Source organism: Protopterus annectens, chromosome 12.part0, assembly GCF_019279795.1.
Source record: "Protopterus annectens isolate FY-2018-M chromosome 12.part0, PAN1.0, whole genome shotgun sequence".
Taxonomy (NCBI): domain Eukaryota; kingdom Metazoa; phylum Chordata; order Ceratodontiformes; family Protopteridae; genus Protopterus; species Protopterus annectens.
This window is the reverse complement of record NC_056746.1, coordinates 593464847-593486906: the sequence shown is the minus strand read 5'-3', so window position 1 is coordinate 593486906 and position 22060 is coordinate 593464847. Positions and strand designations below refer to the sequence as shown.

The following is a 22060-nucleotide window of genomic DNA, read 5'->3' as shown; positions in this document are numbered from 1 at the left end:
TAACATCCAATGGGGGGAGCCTAAGCCTTTTAACAGAATCAAATTATATCCTCACATTTCAAACAAATGTTCATATCTCTGGAAACCATAGGGGTTATGACAGAAGTATGAATGGGAAACCCTTCAGCACAAACTCTTTTTATAGTGGTAGTATTCTTTAGGTTCTAGGTCTTAAACTGAATTGTATAAGTCACAGTAAACACAGTAACAATTACGATTGTAATATTTTTAAACAACTTACAATATCTCAGCAACCACTCAAGTTACATACCTACTGTCAGCAGTATTTTATTCAGCTAGCCTAGAGCTTTTATATGGGACTAAGGAGTCCTCTCTATGTTACTTGGGTTTTGAGATCTTTAGAAAAATGAGAAACATATATCTATATAAATTATCTATATAAAATATCTATATAAATTAATATCATAAAAACAACAGTTAATATCTTTTTACCTGCACTAAACAGAGGTGAAATATTAATGCAGTTGAGTTTGCATTGTGTAAGCTTTAAGACAAAATCTTTCAAAACTTTCTACATAGTATGGTTTTGGAGTTAATACAAACATGAACAAGCAATATTTGACGCCTAGAAGAATAAATAGGAGTAAACTGCAGATGCACCATAAGGCATCATTCAGATGTAATGAGATAAGGATGGTTTCTTCAATACTCACCAGATAGCACTGTCATTATCAAAAAATGACTGAAACCTCATATGAAAGACTCTAAAATTCTATCTCCTGACTACAATATAATCAAGTGTGACACACTAGGCCAAAAAACGGAAGCGGCATTGCAATTGTACATAATAATGGTACAAGTTTCTCACCCCTCAGAACTGACATGCTTCTTCTTCTTTCGGCTTTTCCCGGTTAGGGGTCATCACAGTAGATCACCTGTTCACTCATGATTGGCAGTGGATTTTGCTGGTGTTCAGTGGCCAGCCCGGTGCCCAACCTTCTACAGAAGGCACACACACTCATGCCTAGGGCCAATTTAGAGTGTCCAATCCACCTACACCATGTCTTTCGGATGTGGGAGGAAACCGGAGCACCCGCAGGAAACCCATGCAACTACAGCCAAGGATCAAACCAGAGAACCTCTTGGTGTGAAGAGGCAATGCTAACCACTGCACCACCGTGGCCGCCCTCGGAACTAACATACTAACTTTCCAAAATGCTGAACTTCTTATCTCTCTTCTCAAAGTTAATAAACATAAAAAACTTTGTTTAGTTGCCCTCCACATACCACCAGATAATTTAGCTTATAAGAAGAAATTCTTTGCTGGATAACTACAAATATTACTACAGAGATCATTATCTTAGGAGACATTAACAGTGACTGGTTATCTGTGTCTCCCTAGCTACTAGTCTTAACTTGTATGGCTTCAAACAGCTGATCTCTTCCCCTACCCAATGCAACAAAGCAAATCATAAACATTCTATTCTTGACTGGATACTTGTTTCTGAACCCAGCAAGTATGATATCTCAGGGTTTCTACCTAATTCCTTTAGTGACCATCACCCTAAAATCACCCACCAGCTAAAAAAACATCAGTACAGAACTTTACAAAAACTTTTTAATTTTCATTCTGATATACTCAATAATCTACTAAAATCTGTCAATTGGTCTCCACTCAAACCCATACCCCTGAACAAGCTGTCAAAAAATTCAACAGTATATTCATGAATATACCCTTGACAGCCTCTCATTCTAAAACATGACAAAGCATGAAAACAATAGCACAAAGATAAAACCCCTCAAACCTTACACTATAGAAGCATTTGCACAACCTCACCAAGAAACAAATTCACATAGACTAAAAAAATATTACTCTGACCCACAAGTTAATTATAAAAATATCCATAGAAATTCTGGAGCTCAATTAAGAACATTTTTCAACTTGGCTCTCCTTCCTCACCAAACCCTTATCTGGACTTATCCCCCTTAGAGACAGGCATCAAATGTAATACGTTCTTTATTAACATATTAGCCTCTTTTATGTCCAGCTGTCCCCAACCATTTAATCTATCTCAAATCTCTGCTAGTCCTGACATCTACACCTTCAATCTACAACCTGTCTCCACATCATATGTTAAACATTTACTAAAGAAACTTAAACCCTGTTCTCCTTCTGCTGATGATCTCCCTGCTGAGTACCTTAAGCTCGCTGCTGACTCTATAGCATACACAGTTTCAATTCTCATAAACAGATCTATTCAAGACTCCCATGTCCCTGCTCTGTAGAAAAAAATCTTCATCACTCACCTGCTCAGGAGTCTCTAACTTTAGGCCAATTGCACTCTTGCCTGGACCCCTCTTCTAAGATCTTGTAAAAGTGTGTTCATAAATAACTCCTTCAGTACCTCTTGCAAAATGATCTCCTAATCCCAACATAACATGGTTTCCAACCAGGCCACAGCACCACTACAGCTCTCCTCAACTTTCCAACACCATTAATAAGGCTAGAGACCAAGGAAAGTTTCTATCTTCTGTTTTTCTACATCTCTCAAAAACCTTTGACACAGTGTCACATGAGAAACTTCTGACTCAAATGTCATCCTTGGGCCTTTTCAAGCCAACTCTTCTATGGTTCTCTAACTACCTTTCTGAAAGACATAAATCTGTCAAATGGCTTCCTTCTTGGTCTCCTTATCTCCTAGTTAAAACAGGTGATCCTCAAATCTCCAATCTTAGTGCACTCCTCTTTAACATTTCATCAATAACCTGCATACTTCCTTTCAGCAAGCCTTATTCAGTATGCAGATGACTCAGCTCTCAACTGATCGTCTCACAGCCAACTACAACTAGAATCTATAACACAGAACACATTTAACTCATTTCAAATGTGGCTACATCAAAACCAACTTTTACTTAATCCCAGAAAGACTAAACTACTACTATTTTACAAAGTCCCATGCCAATGCTAAAAGTATCTTCCACATTACATCTTTAATCAATAAAATTGTTGAATTAATTACCCATTCCAAATTGCTTGGAGTCATCATATATGACAACTTAAAAATTTGATCTTCACTTACAAAATGTACAATAATAAATCATCAAAAGCTAGGACTGCTGTAAAAAGCAAAAATAATTCCTTATTCCTTCTAGTAGACTCACCCTAGCACCACAACAATTATCTTTTATCCTCTCTCCTGTGTAACTCACCTATTTTGACTAACATTCAGATCTATCTTAAATCACAACTATATCAATGCCATAATGAGATAGTGAAATTGGCAGCTAACCTTCTACATAAAGGTCATCATTGCTCTGCACTGCATGCTCTCAGCTGGTTAGAACTCTCACATTAACTAGCCTGTCTACAGCTTCTTCTTACCCATAAAATGCAATATAATCTTTGTCTCCCCTTCTGTCTCCTCAGTACTTCTTCACTATCTCCCAAATCATCTTATGCGCTCTAAAGATAAAAACTTGGTTGAAATCTATAGACCAAAAAAAAGTATGGGGCAAAGTTTATACCCACACAGGATATCCAAACTATAGATCTCTATCCCAGATTCAGTCAGAATTATATCTAAGCTCCATTTCTTTAAGCTCTTTCTTAAAGAATTTCTCAGTGAATCATGGCTATGCCTATGCACCTCACCTACATGACCTATATTAACAAATACTTTACATTCTTACAAACCTAACTTCTCATCATACTGTCTACCTTTCAGCATCTGCCTTTTTCCCACTCTTAGGGTAGACTTGCATCTTTTTATTTTTATTTTGTAGCATAGTAGATTATACTTCTAATATTTTTGTATATACAAATTGTCATATTTAATCATATTTTTTTATTTTTATTTTTACATCACTGGGCTCTCCTCATGCTTTATTGTATGATATGTATTCCATGATCAAAGTGTGCATATATGCCTTTTTAACTACTTTTGTAGTGTTTTATTTGATATTATTTAACTCTGGAGCTTTTTTACCTGGGCCTCCACTGAAAATGGGTATTTATTACTCAGTCAGACTTTCTCAGTAAACAAATGTCAATACATAAAATAAATATATAATAGAGTGAAAACTTAAAAGAAAAAATAAAGAGTACAAGATATGAAATGGAATGAAGTAATGGCCAGAGAGACTGAAACAAAATTAAGAAAAGCTCCTAAATGAAAAATTCCAGGCCCAAATGTTGTATCAAACATCTGGCAAAAAACATCTTTACACTAAGATTTAGCCTTGAGTAAGTATTCCTTATATGTGCATCCCGAACAGACTCCAACCTGGTTAACGACAAGAACAGTACTCCTCCTTAACAGTGAATGTGTAAGTCATCCTAAAAACTAAAGACCAATAACTTGCCTTCTGACAATGTACAAAACGTATACTCCAATCTAAGAGTTTATGGTCATTTAGAAAAAAAAACTCAATTATGGCAGTAGAACAAAAGGGCAACAAAATAAAGTCGTATGGAGCGAAGGATCATTTGTGGCTAATAACGCCGTAATACAGAATTGTAGAGGAAGAATCTAAGTATACCACAAACATATTACAAAAAAGCATTTGATAGCATCCCACATTCATGTATGAAGAAGTGCTTACAGATGTATAAGATACACCCTACAATGATATGTTATATTACAGTGACCATGAAACAGTGGCAAGCCACTTTGCAGTTAAGCCTTGACAAAGGGCAAATTATTATCCCAGGGATACAAATTCAAAGAGGGATATTCCAGTACGATTCTTTGTCACTGCTGTTTGTCGTTCTCTTAACCCATTAAGCTAATTACTTAACAGATTAGGTTGTGATTACAATTTGCTTCCCAGAAAATAATCTTGCTTAAGGATTTCTTATCTACTTTTTGTGGATGACTTACAAATATATAGTTCGTCAGATGAGGAGTTGACAGCGAAACTGCAAGTGTTTAAAACTTTCTGAGATGATATAAGAATGGTATTTAGTCTTGATAAATGTGCAAAAGCAATGTTTAAGGCAGTAAAGTTGAAGAACCAAGAAGATACGAATCTGGGATAGGAATGTGATATAAAAGAACTTAAGCAGGAATGAGTGTATACATATTTGAAAATTGATGAGGATTAGCAATAAAACTTGAACAGATGTGAATAAAACTCAGCAAGAAATATTTCAAAAGACTAAAACTAGTATTGAAAACAGCCTTGACATCAAATAATAAAGTCCAAGCTATAAACCAATTTGCTCTTCTGTTCTAACTTACAGTTTTGGTGTAATTGACTTACCCCAAAATTATTGAATTAGTTTGACAAGAAAACAAAAAAAAGCTTCACACTTATCAAGTGAAATATTAAAATAAGAGTACACCAAGATCATATATTCCTTATTCTGAAGAAGTTATGGGCCTCCTCAAAATTGATTACATGTACAGATCTGCAGTTGCGCTTGCATACATATCTGCTAGCCTTACCTGATCCAAACATATTGAAAGTTTTAATATATGAGGAGAGTCTAAGATGACGGTGTTGTTCAATTTAGCAGAAGTATTCCAATGTTGAATGAGAATGGAAATCAAACCAAAAGTAGATAAAAATAAAACAGCAATTGAAAGTACCAAAAAGTAAATGAAAGAATATAAAGAAAAGCATCAGATGAGAAGGAATGAAATTTGTAAAAGCCATAAATATAGTGGTAAGTATAGGGATCTCCTAAAACAACTTCATGTTGATCAGGATTTGATCCAGAAATGGTTAAGGAGAGCTAATTGAAACCAAAAGATGGCAAGTTAATAATAGCAACCCAGGGTGGTGGACTATGTACATGTTGGTTTTCAAAGTCCATTGAATATGTGAGAGAAACACACAAATACGACAGGAGGCTCTGTAAAAAGGAATTGGAAATAATCATACATTTTATTTCTGGGTTTGATACACTAGTGGCAGAGGGCCTGTACACTGAAAGGCACAATAATGTGGCAAAACTGTTACACTGGGGATCGTGCAAACATTGCAATGTTGAAGTAGCTGAGAAGCATTGGAAAAATGAACCACAAAGCATTATAGAGAATGAAATATACATCACATGGGATCACCCATTACCAACAGTTCAAAAAACAGATGTGAGAAAAACAGATATAGTAGTCCATGAAAAAAAGACAAAAGTAGTTTTGATCTTTGAAATTGTTGCACCTACTTATTACAGCATCTTACATACAGTGAGATACATATCAGGATTTGCGGTTAGAAATATGAGCAATATGGTATGAATTACAGAAGGAGTCAATTCCTGGCACATTGTGGGTGCTGTGAAGAGTATTTTTGGCTAACATCAAAAATGAATTTTAATAATACCCTGACTTAGGAATGGGGTCAATTCCCATCATGGTATTTAAAACCCAAAAGACTTGGCAAAATTAAAAAGACATGGTGGGACTGAAGTTAATAAATTCAAGATAAACAAGTTCTGTGAATTCATCCAATGTTACTGTTAATGGAAGTCACAAACAAAAACAGAGACAAATATTGCCAAAATGAATGCAAAAGTGTCAAAATTATGAACATACAGAAAAAACAATGGGAATGTTATGGAACTTAAAAACTTTAATGCTAAATACTTTCACCAGTAATGGTAACAGAGTTCCATAAAACAATGAGCCACTGACAAAGACCACTTTAAATACATTCAAAAGGCAATCACATGATTAGTAAAAGAATGACCGCATACTACATAGCTACAATAGTTATATTTAAAAATATATGTGGCTATACTGGCTTGTAGAATACTTTAGCTGCTTTCAGTTTAAAACATGTTTTAAGGAAGCAAAACTATTTAATCTGGTAGCTCTAGTAACATACCAGCTGTAAAAAAGAAACATTAAGGCAACTAGAAGTAGAATTTTGCATTTTATCTTACATCGGCTACACACCTTAATCATGTCATAAACTGAGACTGCTGTAAAAGCGTAACTTCAGAAAAGTCATCATGTTCCATAAACACGAGTAGCCTTCAAATAACAACTAGCCAGGTACCATCATTTCTCATTTCACCTTCCAAAATCACCTATGCATTCATGTTCACATTTTGTTCATTGTCAAGACATTCACAGTTTTATATTATACTAAACACAGATCATCCCATTTTATCAAAATTATAATGATTACATCAATGTATATTTTACAATACAAATGGATAGAGGACATCCAGCCTTTCAAAACAGAGCAATACTTTTCTGGATTAACTAACTTTTGATTGTCAACATAATATTGTTACATGCGTACTATTTAATATCAAAAGTTAAAATAATCATACAAATGTGCATACAGATTTCTGTCATCACTGTCTACATAACCTTGGTCATGTCTATGATTACTATCTAAGGTGGAATTCTTTCCATTAACAGTTTTAATATTGTATTTACATACTTTTCTTTGTATGATCCTAGCAACATAAAGTATACAATATTATTTGCATTGACTATAAATGCATATAGCCAGGTGTAAGCTTATTTATTCAACATACAGTCAAAAGCTTTCACTAACTAAATGTTATATGTGCATTGTTATTTACAAATACAGTTTAATAGCATTCAAGTATTCAAACATAATTAAAATAAATGTCTCACCCTATTTATGTTATTCAGCAATCCATAATTTAAGTCCAGGGGAAGTGTCTTAAGACTCTTTAGAGTAGCTACATTCCATGATGAAGGAGGTCTATATAAAAACATAATCACAAAGAAAATAACTCACTTTACTGAGCAACTTAGCAAATAGCTGTCCTCACTTTTAGCGTAAAAATACACCACCTATGATGAGTATCTAAGTTTGAGTTTTTTTCTATTGCAATGTAAACAAATTGACTGTAGCTGTAAGAAACTGGCAAGGGCAACTACAGCCATTGATATTATGTTATTATCATCTCAAGCAAACCGGGTTAAGGGCAACTTACATAACTGAGTAAAAGGATAGAACTGAGGTACAATTGATTAAGACAAAATTATTAAAAATATAGTTACAGTTAGGTATACTTACCATAGCAGCAGATCTTTGATGAGTGGTCACTGCAGCAGTAAATCATAATATGTGAGATTATGTACCTTATTTAAGTCTTCTCCCAACTATGACAAAATCAAGGTAGCTTCTCTCTTAGAAACTAGTGCAGATCTTAATACTGATCTCATACTGACAAGTTACTAGCATTTACTTGAGACAAGTTCATTGCATTACAAAATAATACAATAAAACTATGGACAAATTCAGAAAAGTTACTGCAAGGTGTACACAATGTTTACAGCTAAAGGTAACCATCTGTGACTCAGAGACAAATGTACTACAACATTGCAACACGAAGATATGTACCACCACTGTCGGTTAGCATTGTGGTCACACTAAATCTTAATGAGGCATTCTGGGGATTGAGGGGGGCATTTGATAATTAGCTATGTCTTCTTTGGGACTGCCTGTAGAAAGGCATTTATGCAGCAGTGTTTCAGAGAATTGCTTTGCTGCATAACTTAGCCAGGTCTCTCCTGGCTACTTGCAGTAATAAATGCAGCAAAAAGCCCATATTGCTCCATCCTGATACAGGTAAGTGCTTTGGAGTTTAGTGGTTAGGTAGTATCATGGTGTGTGTGAGGGTCTGTATGTGAGGTTCTGCATATGTGAGTGTGTTTCTGCCAGGGAGGTCACAGAAGGATGATTAGGCAAGGGGTAGGTATGATGTGTGTGTGTGTGTGTGTGTGTGTGTGTGTGTGTGTGTGTGTGTGTGTGTGTGTGTGTGTGTGTGTGTGTGTGTGTGTGTGTGTGTGTGTGTGTGTGTGTGTGTGTGGCTGTTAATTCGACACACACCTGGACTAACAAGAAAAGCTTGCAACATTAGGTTTGAAGACTGCTAGCCACCCGGGGATAGCTCTTCAGATATGGATTAGAAGGGCCACTAGTTATCAGGAATAACTCTTCAGCAGGAATCAGGGGGAAACATTAGATACCAGGAAGAACTTTACTGGCACTTAAACATAATGGGGAAAGACACCAGGGAGAATGTCTTGTGCCTTAATGACACTTCAACATAATGGGGACAGAAGGGGATGGGAAACACTAGACACCAGGGAGAACTTCTCATGCCTTAATATCACTATAATCTTATGGGGATGAGGAGAAACATTAGGCACCAGGGAGGTGACTGAAGACATGGTTTGAGGGATGATACTGGATACCTGGGTTACACTATATAATGTTCCTTAAAGGCAGGTAATTAAAAAAAAAAAAAACAGTTGCAACAACCATTAGATGCCAGAAATTCTATTATAAGTGGCATACCTTAAAGGCAACAAAAGTGAGTCCAACCCTACACCCTTCTACCTCCCACCAAGGGTATTAATCCTCTGCACCACCACTTGCCTTCAGTGATGCATGGAACAAAAAACAACAGTTTTATAAAAAAAAGCCAACTGCACAGGATTGAAACCCTGTTCTCATGTACACTAAACATCATTATTAACCTGCTAAAATAACTGATATGTTAGTGCACCTGGGATTTTTTTAATATATATATTGAGGATCTTGGGATTATTCAATGCCTTTGGCAGTTTGTGACACATGAGGGAGAATATCAGGGAACACTAGGCATCCCTCTCAACCTCATAGCACAAGAAATCAAGAAAATGGTGGGGCAAAAATCAGGGATGGATTTTAATTATTCTTACTACAAACTTAGAAAGTCGATAATAAAACAGCAGTTGTACTGCTATGGATTTACTGAAGGATATGTAGTGTGAAACTCTTATATCTGGCATTAATGACTGAAACCATCTGTGATTTACTAGGGCAAGAAAAAAAGAGACATTGGGGATGCTCTCACAACACAGGGACAGGTATGGGCTATGTGGTACGTGTGTGTGTGTGTGTGTGTGTGTGTGTGTGTGTGTGTGTGTGTGTGTGTGTGTGTGTGTGTGTGTGTGTGTGTCTGTGCATGTGCTTGAATGTGTGCATTCTGTGTGGGATAGAGAGAATGAGGTAGGCTGCCCATGCTAACATATTGCAGGTGACACTACTATTAACTACCACAGAAAAGTGCTGATTTTCACTCACAGTAGTTAACAGCAATTCAGAGACATGCAAATTAGCCAATAACAAAGTCTTTCTTTATTGTGGTTAATGTGCTTCTGAATCACAATATATGATTCTTATGAATCCATGAGGAATTTGTAAAGTACAGACTAAGAGCCCATATAGCCTGTCATTTCTCACAACTTACCTTGCTATACAACTTGGTAATAGCCCTCTTAAAACTTCCTACACTTTCATCATTTGTTATGTAATTCCACTGGTAAGCAATGCTTTGAAAACCAATTTGTGGTTTTATTATTTCTCTTAAAAGTTTGAAATAAATACATTACAATACAATAACATATCAGGTGAGTGCTAAGAGTCCTTGTAGCCTGTTAATTTCTAATAACAAACTTTGCCCTATAGCTTGGCAATAGATCTCTGAAAACATTTCTGTTCCTTCTATTTTTAGTAAGAGTCAACGCAAGTGAAACCCTCAAGCCTAGCAACACTAGACTTAAGGAGTACTGATGACGTCTTTCTCTCCAAAACAGCAAAAGGTGTTATTTATGCCATGCTGAACTCATCTGACAAGTAGTGTGGAAAAGATGAAGTTAACTTCTTTTGTTATCTGCAATTTATGGTTAACCCTTTTGAAAGCTGACAAGAAGTTGATGTACACAAAATCCATCTGGATATTTCCATTTTCCTTTGCAATCGTGTTTTTTGTAAAATACCCGATTACAAGTCAAAACTGATATTTTATAAGCATAGTTCCTTTGTATATTACTACAAATTCCAGGTTCACATAGTTAACAGCAATTCAGAGACATGCAAATTAGCCAATAACAAAGTCTTTCTTTATTGTGGTTAATGTGCTTCTGAATCACAATATACTGAGCAGTGGGGTTCTTATGAATCCATGAGGAATTTGTAAAGTACAGACTAAGAGCCCATATAGCCTGTCATTTCTCACAACTTACCTTGCTATACAACTTGGTAATAGCCCTCTTAAAACTTCCTACACTTTCATCATTTGTTATGTAATTCCACTGGTAAGCAATGCTTTGAAAACCAATTTGTGGTTTTATTATTTCTCTTAAAAGTTTGAAAAAAATACATTACAATACAATAACATATCAGGTGAGTGCTAAGAGTCCTTGTAGCCTGTTAATTTCTAATAACAAACTTTGCCCTATAGCTTGGCAATAGATCTCTGAAAACATTTCTGTTCCTTCTATTTTTAGTAAGAGTCAACGCAAGTGAAACCCTCAAGCCTAGCAACACTAGACTTAAGGAGTACTGATGACGTCTTTCTCTCCAAAACAGCAAAAGGTGTTATTTATGCCATGCTGAACTCATCTGACAAGTAGTGTGGAAAAGATGAAGTTAACTTCTTTTATCTGCAATTTATGGTTAACCCTTTTGAAAGCTGACAAGAAGTTGATGTACACAAAATCCATCTGGATATTTCCATTTTCCTTTGCAATCGTGTTTTTTGTAAAATACCTGATTACAAGTCAAAACTGATATTTTATAAGCATAGTTCCTTTGTATATTACTACAAATTCTAGGTTCACATATGTGGTCATTCCATTGTATTCAGCACTTACTAGGCCAATCACTGAGTATAATCCCACTTCAGTATGTATCAGTCCAAGCACTTAACACAACTTGAATGACCACAATGCTTTCTCACCAAGAAAATCAAGGTCTTTCTTAAATCATAAAATCTATTCTGACCATCTCAAAGCCTTGTTCCTCTTTTCAATATCATTCAGGCTAGTGTGGGATGATCTCCACCTCACATACAGAGCCACTATCCTCTCAGATCTGCGGCACACCCATGGGTACAATGGAAAAATAAAGACCTGCTCAAGAGATTTTTATCTCTTCTGCAACATAAACAGAACATGTTGGAAGGATAGATATGTATCACAGAAAAAGCCATATATTTGCAATCATTTTCCTCTCTACATAAAACAAAGTACTTCTGTTACTCTAGTCAAACAAAATGTGGAAGAATGGATGAGAAACTTAGCACCCGTTTCCCTTATGTATAGGATAACACATACACATTCTGCCTGATTCTGGGCTATTTGTACTTAAATTACCAGGGCTAAAAACTTCATGAGAATGCAGAGCAGGCTTCTAAAGATTCTCATGGAGCAATAGCCTGTTAAGTGCCTATAAACCTAAAATAAAAAACATTAACATGGCCAACAGCTGCAACATTTATTAAATGCTTTTGTTCCCACTTATATAGAACATCTTCAGAATAATTCATTTACATGAATAAACAATCTTAGTAAAAACAATACTTAATCATGACCGCAATTAAGCAATGTACATTAAATATTTAAAACAGTAAATTACAGTCCTTTAAAATGCACATTTAAACCTCAATAAAATGAAAAAAGTAAATATTCTAATACTTTATAGTTTTTCATTTCTCTTAATAAACAGGTGTCAGAGACAAGGGGCAATGGTCAGAAACATCAATATATATTACAGTGATGCTGACATGTCAAGAAGGCACTTACATGAAAAAATGCCAAAAATTACACCTGTCACATAAAGAAACAAGCAGTATACTTCTGTGATTGGTGAAAGAAAAAACAACTGACCACTGTGAGGGTTTTTAGTAGAGTAATGTGTAGGGCAGGGGTTAGTGGCAAAATTACAGGTATGGTAAGCATACAAGAGTAAGGCTAAGCAGGGTACTTTACAGCCTGCCTTTGATGTGACTCAGTGCAAGCCATGCTTATTTAGTATATAAAAGGTGCCAGCTATGATGAAAACAGTCAGTACATTGCAGTACATATGAGTACATTTACTGCATTTTAATGTAAATGTTTTGACATTTATTTAAAGGAGAGATATCTATACCAGAGGATTGTAGCCCCCCAAACATCTCCAACGCCCAGGTGAGAACTGCTCTCTCCAAAGCAAAAAACACAGCATCAATGGGACCGGATGATGTCCCCGGCTGTGTGCTCCACAAACTCAATGAGGAATTAAACCCGCAGTTAGGACAGCTGTTTAATCTTAGCATCACCTCAGGATACATCCAAGGAGTGGCACGGCGACTGTGGTCCCACTTCACAAGGGCGGTGCCTCCACCGACCCTGGAAATTACCGTCCCATTAGCTTGACAAGCCTTATCTGCAAAGCCATGGAGAGGATCATAATGGAACTCATAAATAAAGACATAGGGAACTTGCAGACTTTGGATCCAACCCAGTTTGGCTTTGTCAAAGGCAGATCATGCCTTTTAAACTTGGTTGACTTTTGAGACAGTCACCAAGGCCATCGATGAGGAAAGGCAGTCCATACAGCCTACCTTGACCTGGCAAAGGCCTTCAGCACAATACACCACTCAGGTATCATCAAAAAACTCATCAGCTTGAATGTAAACCCATACATCACAAGATGGGTTGCAAACTGGCTAAGTGACAGAACCCACAGGGTCAGAGTTGCTGGAGCCATATCAGACTCAAAGCCTGTCACAAGTGGTGTCCCACAGGGCTCAGTCCTGGGTCCACTCTTGTTCGGCATCTACTTTTCTGAAGTACAAGCAAACACAGGAGGGTTATGGCTGACAAAGTTTGCAGATGACTGCAAACTGGCCATAGTCGAAAACACATCTGACACAGATATCCTTCAGAAGGGCCTCACAGAAACGGATAACTGCTGCCAGAGCCATGGCCTAAAGTTAAATGCCAAGAAATGCATAGTCATACCCTTCGGGAAAAACAAGGTTACCCCTAGCTACCATATAAGTGGCAATCCACTGAGCACAGAAGAAGTCATCAGGGATCTGGGGACCCAGGTTGACAGTAGCCTTTCGTTTGACACTCATGTTGCTAAAGTAGTTAGGAAAACCTTCTACATTGCCCACCTGATCATGAAGGGATTCACATCTAGATCAAGGGAGGTCATCGTCCCCCTGTACTCATCAAACATTAGACCTATGATTGAGTACAATGCCCCATTCGGAATGTATCTGACCCGACACCTGCAGCAGCTGGAAAGGCCCCAAAAGTTCCTCACCAAAAGGATGAAGGGTCTCAAAAATATGTCTTATGCTGCCCGACTGAAAGAACTCCAGCTCTATTCAGTCTCATACCGCTTGCTCAGAGGTGACCTGTGCCTGACATATAAGGCCATGTCAAACCCTGATTTGATGAATATGCTTCACCTCAAAAAATCTAGATCCCTCAGAACCACAAGGGCGGGAGACTTAAACCTTGACACGGTTATTAATAGAATGTGCTGGAGGGACAGATTCATCACCCAGAGACTCCCTATGCTGTGGAACAAAATCCCGGTACATGTGAGGCAGAGCACCTCGCTGGCCTTGTTCAAGAGGAATCTTGACCAATGGATGGGGATCAGATATACCCCAGGGATTACTTCAGTGTCACTGCTTGACAGAGGCACAGCAAAATAATAGGCATAGTTTTATTCAAACTAAAGGGGTGGCGAAAGCCAAATAACTATGGGCTAGGCTTATAAATGCCCTTGGACAGATAGCCTAGTATGAACCTATGAACCTATGAACCTATAATGTTGCCTTTTTAATTAAGTTTTACAGATATCATCAGAGGTGAAATAAAGCAGGATTTAATTCTTTCTCCCTGTTGTGCTTTTCTCATATAGAAAGAAGAGACTGATAATCATGGATGGTTAACCTTTCAACTTAACTGAAGCCCAAGTGAGTTGTAATTTATAATGTTATATGTCCAGCATAATACAGACAAAATGTTCCAAAATCCAATATTGCAGCAACTGTCTGAGCTAGAATAGACAACTGGGGAACAGCGTAATTCTATGATCATTCGCAAAGAAAAGTAAGAATACTTGAGAGATAGGATATATACATAGATAGCTATAGATATGTATTTCATTATATAATCTAATACATATCTATATACACACACACATATATGTATATATATATATATATATATATATATATATATATGTATGTATTATATATATATATATGTATGTATATATATATATATATATATATATATATATATATATATATATATATATATATATATATAGATAGATAGATATATGGATATATATAAATCTGCCCACAATATTGGTACAGAGTGACTAGAGACAAGGCAAGGGTTAAATGAGCAGCAGGTATGTTGCACTGTACAGATATGGATCATGGAGGTCTGTCATTATGGTAAGTACATAATGTTTGTACCTTACATTATCCAGTCTATACATTGCAATGACAGGGTCAATTCCCTAGCAGTATAGCTTGGGGACATTTTGATGGAAAACCACAGAAAATGGAAATTCTGAAGAAAGACCAGGACCTTAAAATAACTTCCATTTTATAGTGTCTTGCAAAAAGTGTGCAGTGAAGCCTCTGTCACAGTAATATATCATTTCCCACTGACAACTTTTTGAAATAATCTGAGGATAGAGGCATTGATCTTATGGAATGCAGGGAGAGTTCTTTGACTAGATATACAGCAGTAAGTAATGCAGTCAGATAGCCATCTGTGCAAAGTACCTATGGTGACCTTTTGACCAAGCCTGGTGTGTGCAGAGTAGATGAAATCCTGATATCATGCTTCCTGTGGTTCAAATAAAATCTTAGTTGTCTCTAGATAGAAAACAGCAGGAAGAACAAAAGACAATTCATAGACTGGGATTTATATTAGGCACTTTAAGTAAGGAAGTTGTATTAGCTCTCAATGTCACTCCATCTTTGTTGAAGATTACATATGGGAGGATTGCTTGTAAAAGTAAGTAGTTCTGAGACTCTTTTGGCTCAAGTAATAACCAGTAAAAACATGTTTATGGCCTAAGGGATGAAAGTGTTTAACTGTTTTTAATTTTTACATAAATATTTCATATTTGTTCCTTGTCTCTGGTGTGTGGGTGAGTCGTTCAGTCTTAGTTGTTTAGTTTTTATCTGTCTGAACTGTCTCATTGATTTTACATGTTTGGGGCCACTTGTGAGGCACTAGAATACATCTGCTGAACCTGTCCACTAGAATTCTGCTTGACCAGGGATGTGCATTGCGATAAGAAAGCTCTGCAAATTGTTTACCCATTTACATACGTTTATAGCTTCCCAACAAAGAGGACATGATCTGTTTCCTCCATGTTTATTGATGGACCATAACGAGGACATACTGCCCAAGTGTATGGAAGTACACTCGGAACAAGGAGATCCTGAAATGAGGACTACCTTTTCTCTAATATGTTTATGTGCAAGGAGGTCTCTTACTGAGTTCAGGTCCCTTAGATCATGTGTCCAATACAGTGCGCCATTCTTTCCTAAGGAGGATGCACCACTGAAGACCATGATAAACTGTAGGGAGAACAGGCAAAAAAGGTCATACTTTACCAAAGTGGAAATAATGTGATCACCATTGCTAAGGCTTGCAGCAGGCTTTGAATATTTGGATTGGCTTTTGTAATGTCAGCCAACAGGAACCACTGAACTCTCAGAGTCCATTATAATAGTGTAATGAAGAATTGGGCTATTGGCCACAAAGATTGCTGCTATGACTCTCAGTACTCTCAATAAGAGGGCTGCTGATGGTGAGTGAGGTAGTAGAAGAAATATGATAGAGGTTTAAACTGAAGAAATTATTTCTACTTGAAGACTAACTAACTTCAAGCTGGTGTCCAGATGGCATGCAATGATCACCAGAGTCTGTCACAGCTCTAGTTGTGACTTTGCAGTATACTGTGTACTTCCCAAAGACAAGCATCACTGGAGTAAATAGTTCCTTGCACAAATTAGAGAACTGCCTGAAGCTTTGGCTATGAGCTAGTAATCTAGGTATGGGAAGACTATTATTCCCAGCAGCCTTAGATGAGCTGCTACCACTGTCATGCATTTGAATACCTTGGGGGTTGTAGTGAGGCCAAAGGGCAGGGCTCTCTGAACTGAAAATGACTGGATCCCATGCAAAGTCATGGAACTTCCCAGACACGTTTGCTACCATTATGCGTAGATGTGCCCTGCAGGTCTAAGGAATACAACCAATTCCATTCTGGAAGACACAGAAGGACAGAATATCCCATTACCACCAAAACTTTGTTGTCCTTAAACAGAGGTTTAAGCTACTGATATCCAGTATTAGACAGAAGTTGTGGATCTTTCTGAGAACTAAAAAAGAACCCAGGCTGATGGGACCTCTTGGATGGCTCTATTTTATACTATATCAGAAACCTTTAATTTTGCTACCCACTTCTGCCAGGGTGCAACATCTGATAGTGGATAAGTGGCAAATTTTTAGGCTTTCAGTAGAGGACTAGAACAGCTACTGGATATAATTTGCCTGATTCATTTTTCCTGTCTGATGACTAGCCATATGGACTGTTGGTATGATATATGGCCCCCAATTGTCTCCAAAGATGGACAGTTGGGCAAGATCTCAGAGATGCTTTTGATGACCTCACAAAGTAAGGTTATGGAACCTTTGTGCCTTGCGTAGTGTCCAGTGAAGGTGACATCTTTGTTATAAGCATTCCTTTTAAACCATTGTTTATGGTAGGTGTTTTGTTTAACCAATTGTCCTCACCTCCCTTTTGATTTCTGATCATTAAGGAGTGGTGCGTCTGATCCCAACACCCATGAGTGTCTTCCCATTCTGCTCACTCTTAAGCAACTACTCTTCTCCTGAGGTCCAAAAAGGGATGACCCATAATATGAGACATTGATGAAGAGCACCGTGAAGTGCTCCATAAATCAATGAAGTCTGAGCTAGGCCTGTCCTCCTCATAGATATGCCTGTTCCAACTGCCCTCACTACTCATTCCACTACATTGTGAATCAACCTCATGGAAACTAATGTAATTCTATTCAAAGTTGTCACTTGTGATTCATTCTGCCTGCAGAGGTTACTGCATGGTAACTTCTTCAAGGCTTTTAGTATTCTATGGTAGGCTTTGCTAAAACCTTTTCATGTGTGCCAAGAAGTTTATGGCACTAACGGAGAAAGTACATTATGCATAGGCTCACTTTCCCTATTGATCCTTTGCCCTACAATCTTTATCTGGGAGATGGATCATATGTGACTCTTTTGAGAGTCTCTTCTTGGTGGCAGCTGATGTTACAATAGAATCAACAGGGGGTATTTTGTTTCAGCATGGCTGGTTCTTGGAACGCCGGATACTCCTGTCTTTCTTCAGTGTGACTGGCTCACCATCATCCATATCCTGCCATACCCTCAGCACTACTAACTCAAACAGTTTTGTTTTCAGAAAGAACCATAAAAGATGTATGGGGGATGGACTAAAAAGCCCCATGAAGGATTTCATTCTTAGGGGAGGTGGGATCAATAGGCAATGACCCCTCCATCTCATCAGTTTACAAAGTTCCCCAAACTTGAGTTCTTCAGTATTAGATTATAGTGAAGCCTCATCATTGTCAGCATCAGTGTCTGAGATGACAGACTCATCTCAAAAGTCTAGATGTCTCCTCTTGCATGTCTTCTTCACCATACTTGGAATACACTTCTCCAAGCAGTTAGCAGAGATGTCTTCTCCAGACCTTCAGAGTTTTATAATGCCCTTCAATGCTGCATCCTGTTGTGATAGGAAAGGAAGGCTCAACTTCCAAAACTGGATCGTATCATAGGTTGGAGCTGATAAGGAGGGTGCCTGTTCCAGTAAGAGATTCTAATTAGTTTACTAGGAACGGGGTTCCCCATCTCAGTAACTGGTGCTGACAGTATTGGTGGCAAGGACAATGTCACCACCATCACCAAAATGCAAGGGTTGACACAGAAGCCGCAGCACTGGTATCAGAACAGAGACTGGGCACAGTGCCAAGAAGAGTCTTCAGCACCAACACTTAAATGTCAGTGACACCAACACCATGAACAGCTCCAAGGGGTCAGTGCTAATCCTGTTGTCAAAGCATCTAAATTGATGATGTGATATCAGCACCAAGACAACATGTCCCATAGGGTTCAGAATTGAAGGAGTAAATATTGTTGGAAACATTGTTGGTGCAGATATAACTAGCATGGTACCAACATTAGACAGCATTACTCACAGGGCCTATATAGCAGCATGAAAAGTGGAAGAGAAGTCCCTTCTCTTGCCATGTAAGAATCAAAGGAAAAGAAAGGACACCAAGCTTTGGCTGGATCTTGACTCGATGGCCTACATCATACAATCCATCTCTACTATCTACTAGAGCTGAAAGAATGTGATGAAAATGATCTGGACTAAATATTTATAGAATTCCTCTGCCAAAGAGAAGCTTCCCATTTTCCTCACTGAAGCTGGCTCAGACAACACAGAAGCGTTCAGGTAGGAAACTCCATCTGAAATAGTACTAACAGAGATTTGAGAAGACATAAAAGGAGTAAGAGATGGTTGCTGAGAGTATCTGACGGGAAATTTCCTTCCTAGGGACCTTGGAAGAGAGAGGGCCTATCTTTTTCTCTAGGTTTACTTTCCTGTTTTCTCTTTTTACTTTCTCGTGTCTTCCTGCATTTCATCTTCTCTAGTTTCTTCTGGTAAGAGCTCTTTAACAATCAGTTTATTTTCCCATTCCTTTAAGATCATTGATCATAAGTTCTTACACAAGTTGCAGTCTGCAGAAAGGTGATCCTTCCCAGGAACATGACACAGATTGCATGTATTCTGGGAGATCTTTTGGCTACATCTGAAACAATTGTTTAAGTTGGAAGCTTTGTTCTTTTCCATAATGCAAATGTCATGGCAATCAAGTCAAGTACTTAAAGATGTGCACAAGAAAAAGTCAAAAACACTGTTTAATTATCTGAGTAACAGGAATGTCTAACCTATCTCTTACTAGCAAAGATGTTAATGGCAACCATGAAATGACAAGAAATGTAAAGAAGAAAATGTTTGCAAACATAGAAAAGCAACAGTAACAGTCAAACTTGCAAAAAAATAAAAGTTCATAAATACAAACTGAGACTTACAGTATGATGGTACTCTGAAAGCAACAACACCAATTGAAAACACTAACAGAACAAAGAAAGGGAAGTGCCTTATGAGGATAAGGAGAAATTAGTGATCATTCTCTTTCCAAGAGAATGTTTGCAAGTGCTAAGAAAGGGAAGCCAGCAGAAAAAAAGATAAGCATACTCAACCCTACCTAGCATAGGTGGGAGAGCAAGGAACAATATCAAAGCCATGGTTGATGACATGGGAAGCAATTTGGCAAGAACTAGGTGACAGGAAGAATACTCTACAAGAAATCTAACCTCCCAAGAAAAGAGAATAAATGAAGTTATTGACAGGTTAAATTAAAATAAAATGGGTGAGATCAACCACAAACAGAAGCAACTCAAGAAAGGCTTACTTATTGGGAGCCAAATCTGTAATGCTGACGACAAGGTGAAAAGAAAGAGCATTAGATTTGGGGGATTCCAGAGAAATGGGGAGAAGCAGTTTTTATTTCAGTGATGAAAGCATGTAAAGAAAAAGGGCTAAGATGGAGACTAATATTTCACAGCAGGGTTAACCACCTGGCAGTGTAAACAGACACCTCAACCCATGTTCAAAATGGGAAAAAGGGATGTGGATGGATGGATGGAGACTAATATACCTGGCAGTGATGAAGCTAATTCTGCAAGGCTCAGTGTAAACAGGCACTGGAATTTTTAAAACAGCCAGTGAACTACAGGACATCCTCGTCAGCAACTGAAGTTTAAGAGACCCAAGGGCAAATTGAAAATGAATGAAGGGATGAACAAGGTGGCGAGAAAGACACAGAATACTCTCCATTATTAAGGAAACAATAACTGCAGGAGAAAGCAGAAGCAAATAAACAAGCAAGGAGAAAAGCAGCAGGGCTATAATCTCTTCACAAACTTGATTAAGGGACACTAGATATAGAACAGTGGAGTTAACAAACACTGAACGGATGAAAGAGGAATGGGAAAATTGGCATGTGAATACAATCCTGCTAGAAAAGTGTCCATATGCTGCATGTAATAAAAAAAGTTAAAAGAGGAACATTAAATCAGTGGTGGATTAGAGAGGTGAAATGGAGACCTGAAGGAGACAAAGTAAACTTTATAAGGACTAAAATAAGGGGAACCTATGAGAATTTTGCGTGTCCAGCATAGTCACCCAGTAGAAGCAGGGTAGAATAAATGAGGATGCAAAGTCACCTCTAAAACCGACATGAGCAGCAGGTGGAAATATGGAAGACAACTGGAAAGACATGCCACAAGGAACATAATAACCATATAGGGACACTATAAAACAAAATAACTATGCACAAACAGACTTGTAACTAGGAGAATATACTAATAATTTATATTAACAGTCCTTATTAGGGCTAACTGTACCTGCAGTAAAGTAAAACTAAGATAAGCCTGATGGAAAGCCGTTAATAGGGGTTAGAAAGCACAAACATAAACAGGTGAAAAATGTACTGGGGAAAAAAGGAAGATATACCTGCAAAGTTAAAAATAAAGAAAATAAAAGATATCAGGAAAAGGCAGAAAACAGGAAAGAAGAAAGGAGTAAGGAAATGAATAATGAGGAAAGGAAGGCTATATGAACAGATCCTGATGAGATAGATTATGCAGAGGAATAGAGAAATGGAGGTAATGAGCCCTTTAAAGCTAGTTTCTTGCTGTCAAAGATATGACAGTAGAAGGGAGTGCAGCATGTTTGTGCCTTACACAGAAAAAATATTTCTGAAGGTGGAAGCAAGACATGTAAATAAGGAAGAATAGTAATGTCTTTCTGCTTTTCCCGGGTTAGGGGTCAAAACAGTAGAACTTCGGTCTGCTCGTGATTGGCAGTGGATTTTTACAGTGCTGAGGTGCTAGCCCGATGCCCAACCTTCAAGGAAGGCACACCCATTCACGTATGTGGATCTATATTAGAATTGCGAAAGCTGAGTTTCGCGAAAACAAGTTCGTCGACACATAAACGTCAAAGTCCTAAAAGAGCGAAGTACAAAAATAGTGAAATCAGAATGCTGGACGTCCTTTTTTTGGCCAGCAGGGTGATCGTGGGGATGAGGAAATAAATCCTTTTCCCTGCTGTAGTGCATTCTTGGAGTTGATATATTTAAGTAGAGGAG

General features: G+C 37.6%; 1 protein-coding gene across 1 annotated transcript in view; it reads right to left on the bottom strand.

Annotated features, from left to right (window-relative positions):
* The window catches only part of LOC122816734 (mesothelin-like), a 464103-nt gene that overhangs the window by 204940 nt on the left and 237103 nt on the right, over positions 1 to 22060 (bottom strand). The window contains exon 11 of the mRNA XM_044089728.1: positions 7560 to 7650. Coding sequence (XP_043945663.1) covers positions 7560 to 7650 — 91 coding nt within the window. The remainder of the gene's footprint in view (positions 1 to 7559; positions 7651 to 22060) is intronic.